Source organism: Drosophila busckii, chromosome 3R, assembly GCF_011750605.1.
Source record: "Drosophila busckii strain San Diego stock center, stock number 13000-0081.31 chromosome 3R, ASM1175060v1, whole genome shotgun sequence".
Classification (NCBI taxonomy): Eukaryota; Metazoa; Arthropoda; class Insecta; order Diptera; family Drosophilidae; genus Drosophila; species Drosophila busckii.
The window spans coordinates 13901969-13908204 of record NC_046607.1 but is presented as its reverse complement, the minus strand read 5'-3'; the positions used below and the strand labels follow the sequence as shown (position 1 = coordinate 13908204).

General features: G+C 42.7%; 1 protein-coding gene across 1 annotated transcript; it reads left to right on the top strand.

Annotated features, from left to right (window-relative positions):
* The first annotated feature begins 312 nt into the window (after nt 1-312).
* On the top strand, nt 313-3636 carry LOC108604558. Its single transcript, XM_017994086.1, has one exon. The coding sequence runs from the start codon at nt 768-770 to the stop codon at nt 3159-3161; it is 2394 nt and encodes a 797-aa protein (XP_017849575.1). The 5' UTR covers nt 313-767; the 3' UTR covers nt 3162-3636.
* The last annotated feature ends 2600 nt before the right edge of the window (nt 3637-6236 follow it).

Below are 6236 nucleotides of genomic sequence, written 5' to 3'. Positions count from 1 at the left end.
TGCAACGAACTAGGACAACCAGCAACAAAGGCCTCAGACAGCGTCTACAGCTGATAAATACCGGCTGGCAACAAGTAATAGCAACACTTAGTCACAACAACAACACACAACAGCAACAACAATTGCAAGAGCAACAGCAACAACAGCAGCAGCAGCATAAATTCAAAGTCGTTGCTGTATTAATTGAGCGTAGCGTGGGAACTACAAATCACAGCAGCAACCAGCACCAACAGCAGCAACATTTACGCTCTCAGCTGTACTCAACGCGCTCATTGCGCTCTCAGCAATATTTCGCGTTGAGTTGGGCGCTCGTTTAGCCTCATATATTTCACTGTGGCTCGGCTGCCGCACACGACAGTTGTGCTTGAAACGCTTCGTAGTGAAGATCGTGCTCGATCGACGCGCGTCTGAGTGAAAAAAGAAATAAAAACATTAAAAATTACAAAAGCTAAAGCGAGAGCAAAAATCTAAGCAGATTTAAATGCAAGTGTAATTTGTTATTAGAAAAAATCGACGACGAACTTCGCGCGTAAATTAGCAAGCGTTTGCAAGAAACAAGCTACAAAAGAAACTTAATCTGGAAAAATAATAAGCTAAGAAATAATAAAAAACTGTGTTGAAGTGAAATTTTTGTTGGTGTATGTGTACAAATAAAAGAAATATACAAAGAGTTGTGGCTCTCAAACTGTAAAGTGATGTGCGTGCCAGCAGCACAACAATTACAGCAACAGCAACAATAGTAACAAAACAGTTAAGCGCCCAAAGCAATGGCCATAGATTTTCTAATATTGGCGCTGCTCATCATCTCATTCATCATCAATCTGCTGGCGCTGTGCGCATTCTGGATAACGCCGGGACTGCGCACCACTGCCAATCGCTTTACCATCAATCTGCTCATAATCAATTTGATTGGCTGCTGCATCTTAGCGCCAACGCTATTTCTAAGCGGGCTCAAAAGCTTAGACAGCGGCGCAGACGACGGCGAAACAATTGAGTTCTATTCAAAGGCGGGCAATCATCAGTTGACCATACGCCGGCATGGCCAAGTTGTGGAGCAGGATGGGATTGTGCTGCGTCGCAACATTACCAAGAACAACAGCGATACGATCGAAATGTTTTACAAGTGCAACACAAGTTTTTGCCGTGAACTCACCATAGATGAGCGCAGCGATGGCAACATTGTTATAACGGAAACGGAAACGCATCAGGAGAATCTGAGCACGCCGGCACCAGAGCTGCTAGCGCTGCCGTCGCTGCAGCTGCGCTGCTGGTCCATAGACATGGCTGCTGCGCTGGGTGCGCTGGCTGTGCTGCTCGTAGTGGGCGACACCTGGTGCGCTGTGACTGATCCGCTGCGCTATCATAGTCGCATCTCAGGCGTCAAAACATGGATCTTCATAGCGCTCACCTGGACTGTGGGCATTTTATTTGGCGCGCTCTCCGCATTTCGCGTGCTGGACTTTGAAGCGGACACTTTGCTTAGTCGTCAGCGTCGCTTGGCTGCCACTTACTTTAACATCAGCAGCACCAACAGCATCTTTGGCATTGTCTTTGCCTGCGTCTACTTCATAGTCATCATACTGCTGCCCTTTGGCTTTGTATGCGGCATGTACTGGCGCATCTTCAGTGAAGCGCGCGGCAATGGGCTGCGCATGCGTCAAAACGGCAGCTCGCCGCTGCTGCAGAGCGCGCTCAATCTGAATCAGCAGAGCAACAAGGAGCACAATGCTACCACCTACGCGAATAGTCTATGCGTGCATAGACATAGCATAAGCTCGGCCAGCTCACATGGTGGTGGCGTCGTCGTTGGTGGACTACAAATGCAAATCGATGCGCGTGCGCCGCGTAACTCGCCCAGCTGCTTGCGTCGCGATTCGGCTGCCAAAGTGCTGCTGCCTACAATCTCAGACGATGGCTCCGATGTGGATGTGGTGGTGCATACAGCAGTGCAGCTGATGAGCGTGCCGGAGCAAACGCTGGCGGAGCGCACGCAAAACATTTTGCTGACGCTGCAAACGGCCAGCGGCGAAATAAAGCGCAACTACTCAGCCAGGCAGCTGCCGCTGCTGGGCACATCATCGCAGGATCTGCGTGAGCTGCATCGCCTGCAGGGCATACGCCAGGTGCACAGCTCGCCCAATTTGCATAAGTACACGCAACTGCGACAGGATTCGCTAACACTAAGCGACAATTATCAAACATCGCATCCGCTGCAGACGCCAGTGCAACAATCGCCGCAGCAGCAGCAGCCAGCAGCGCTGCCACAGCAGCTGCAGCCAGCGCAGGCAGCAACAGCAGCGCCGCAGCTGCACTTTACAGCGCAGCGACAGCAATCGCTGCAAATACCCGCCATACACGCATCGCCCAAAGCGCTGAGCTACATGAGCTCGCTGCGTCATCGCCTGAGCAATGCCAGCTCGCTGTTTAAATATCGCGAGGAGTCGCGCGCCGCACGCATCAGCATTTTGGTTGTCGTCATGTTTGTCGTCTCCTATTTGCCCTATGGCTTTCTAGTGCTGCTGCAGTCGCGTCTGTCCGCTGCCAACTTCAGCGGCAGCACGCAGCTTGCCATCTTTATGATATTGCTGGCCAACATGAGTTCGCCATTTATTTTCGCCTATCGCAACAAGCGCGTGCGACGCGGCGTTAAGCGACTGTTTGGACTCAATGTTGCTGGCGTGCTGCAGCGTCAGCACAGCAGCAGCGTCAAGACGAACAACAACAACAACAACAGCAGCGCCGCAGCTGCAGCAGTTGCTGCTGCCAACAATGCTGCGCAGCTGCAGCGCAACAGCAGCAAATTGTCGCAGTACAGCAGCAACAGTTGCCGCTATCTAACGCCGCAGAGCTCGCTGGCGGGTCAGGCTACACCGCTGCATACGCTGCGTCCCAACAGCAGCTGCAGCACCATCATTAACTTTGGCGCTGCACAAAAGTCTTCGGCTGACTCTGCCGATGAGGGCACCTCGCTGGAGGCAACACCGCCGCCGCCGAAGCGCACTGCGCGTCCCAAGCTGCAACGCGGCATTACCATAGTCGAGCACATACATATACCAGGTGCTGCGCCCAAGTTTCAGTCGCGGCGTGGACTGCTCGACATGTTCTTTCGCAATCCCAGAAAGCTGCAGTCCAGCAGCTGCTCGGAGCCCACAGAGGTTTAGATTTTAGTCTTAAGTCGCTTTGCTGAAGAATTCGCAGAACAGTATTCGTATTTTGTAAGTTTAGTCGTTTAGTCGAAGTAAACCGTTTAATTATTATTTTCAATGCTGTGCTAGAAGCTTCTCATGCCAAATTTCGTACCAGGCCATGCCCAAGTTGCTAGTCAAACGCACACGCAGTTTGCAGTTTGAAATGCACTGGCTAGCTAATTAACTAAAGTACCTTGTAAAAAATCATTTACAATATATCTAATCCAACTCTGTTTGTCTAACTATATATCAAAGCTGCTGCTACAGCAGCAGCGCCGTCAATTTCATGTACCTAATAACCAAATCAAGCAAACATATATACAAACATATATAGATTAAAGACACACACACACACAGTTTATATATCAAGTCAATTGCTTGAGTCAACGGCGCCGCCACTAATTTATTATTATTTTATATGATAAATATTTAATAGACACAAACACACGCCAAGCTTTAACTATAAAAAAAACAAAAGAATATAAAAGGCAAACAAGAAAAGATGAAAAAACATTCTATCTAAACAAAACCCAACGCTAAACATTCAATTTATAATTAGCTATATTAAGTGTGCAAAGCATATAATTGTGTATTACAAATTTATAGTTTAGTCTTTAAAGCCAGCACTTCCAGATGGCTGAGCCTATTATACACTACTTGCGTAGAGTGATATTGTATAATAGAACATGATATGTAAGCGGCAGTTTTCTTATTTGGAAAACTTTGTTCCGATCTATGCAATGTCTACTCTACTCTACACTCTCTCTAACTGTCTGTCTGCTTAGCTAACAGTCAATTTGTTATGTTTCTTTACTGTCACTGCGTGCAGCTAAATACCTCATTAGTTTTTAATTTTGAAACAGCCAGTCTGGCGTACGTACGTGCCTCAGGCTTACAGTTTGACGCCGGCAGCGCCGCTTCGGATCTAAAGCTTTATATTGTGAACTCTGTCCTATAGTTTATTTTCAATTTGTAGCCCTACGACGACACGAAACAACAAGAGAAAATGCAAATAACTCGAATTTATATATTGCTAAAAATATACAATTAAATAAATATATATATTTGAAATATATGTGTATACGTACTTGTAATCTTTTTGTTTTAAACAATTTATGTGATGCTGCGCTAAAGAGAAAGGTTATATCTAAATCGGATTGCAAACTGTATTAGTAGCGCTATATTTTTTGTCAAAAATATATATTAAACTATCATATATGAATGTTAACCACAAATTCAATGTGACAAATTAGCTCCTAAGCTGAACATTTAATGTGCAACCAACCAAAAAAAAAAAAAACACTAAATACCTAAACTATAACTACAGTACAAGCAAATAGCAAACAAAAAACTACAAGCATATTAAAATATTCCAAGAGTAACAGCAATTAAATAAATGCATATGTGTCTTGAAAAAAAATAAAAAGAACAAGCGAGTTTATTTATTACTTTGCAGCTAAACTGGTTTACTTTACTACTGTTGGGCAAAACCATTTCAACTCTAGAACACGCACACATACAATCTAGCAATATTAATTGATTTATTTGGGCAAGCGTTCAATACAAAGTTCAAAGGCAGACGCTGCGACTTTTGAGTGAATACGCGTGCTTCATTTGATTGGATTATATAAGCGAAGCTGCGATTGTCGCTTAGCGGGACAAGCCACCATAAATGGGCGTTTGACTGGAGCGTGTGGTGCTTGTCTTGCACTTAGAAGTTTGACTTATTTGGTGGCTAACGCTGCGTATGGGCGTTAAGCTGACTTAAGGCAACACCACTGTCATTATCTTTTAGTCGTGACTAAGCGACTTACCTGCTCCGTCGCTGACTCAGTTGTTCTATCGTTTGCTGCACTACAAGAACGATTTGGCACTGACATCATATCATAAATATCAACATTAAATTCGACCCCAAAAAAAAAGTTTCAACGGATGCGCCGCTTTGTTTATTTGTTTTAGTGATTCATGGCATTCAACTATGCGTAAAAAAATGTCAAACAAACCAAATGAAAAAAAAAAAAGGTTGCCATTTGTTTGCTTTTGTTTTCAGCATTTGCCAATTGTTGCGCAAAATTTCTTGATAAAGGGTATTTCCATCAGCTTCAACATTTTTTTAATGAGCAACTTGGCTCTAATGGCTCACTGCACTTTGAATATCAAACAGCTCAGCCAACTCATGTGTGTGTGTGCCTGGTGTAAATATTTAAAATTCTTGAAAATAACTTTGGTCACATGAACGCGCTCCAATGAGTATAAAAAGTAAATAATTCAACAATATGAGCGATTTTTTCATTTCGATTGCAGCTGCTTCTGTAAACATGAATTCTTTATGAGCTACGCTCAATTCATTGGCAGTGGTAGTGCGTTCCGTTATTGCAGTTATTTAAAACGGTTTTCCATTATTGCACTTTGCTGAAATTTCATTTAATTGCGCCAATCAAGGTAAACATTTTGAATGTAAGCACAGGTAAAGTTTATATGCATATTAAATTATAGCGCAGCAATAAAAAATGGCTGCAAGTAAATTAATGCATATTGTTGCTATAAGAAATGTTTTAATAAATTTGGCATAAATAAAATATTAAATTACATATAAAAAAGATTTAAAATATGCAGTACAGTAACTTTATTTGCTTTAAAAATCTTAAATAAGTAAATAAAATAAATCCCTTGAGTTCAAATCTTAAAATGTTTGGCTCTTTATTCATTTATATTAATTTAGCTACTGCTATTCACGCTTTTTCCTTTGAAAATTAATTACCAAGGGATTGAAATTTCCAATTGGCAGCTTCAAAATTCAAAAGAAATACTTTCAAATTTAATAGCAAGGGAATTAAATCGCACAGCAAGCGCAATAATTAGAATTTTAAATTTAAATCAGCTTGTCGAGTTTATTCGTAGCGAAAGCAAATTTATTTGTTAGCATAACTGTGCTTTATATATATACATTGCATTTTATTGGTAAACAAACTTGCTCTTAATTAATGCCAATACAAATGTTTGCTGATTAAATCTTTTAAATCTTTTGCAATCCCACCATAGTGTCAA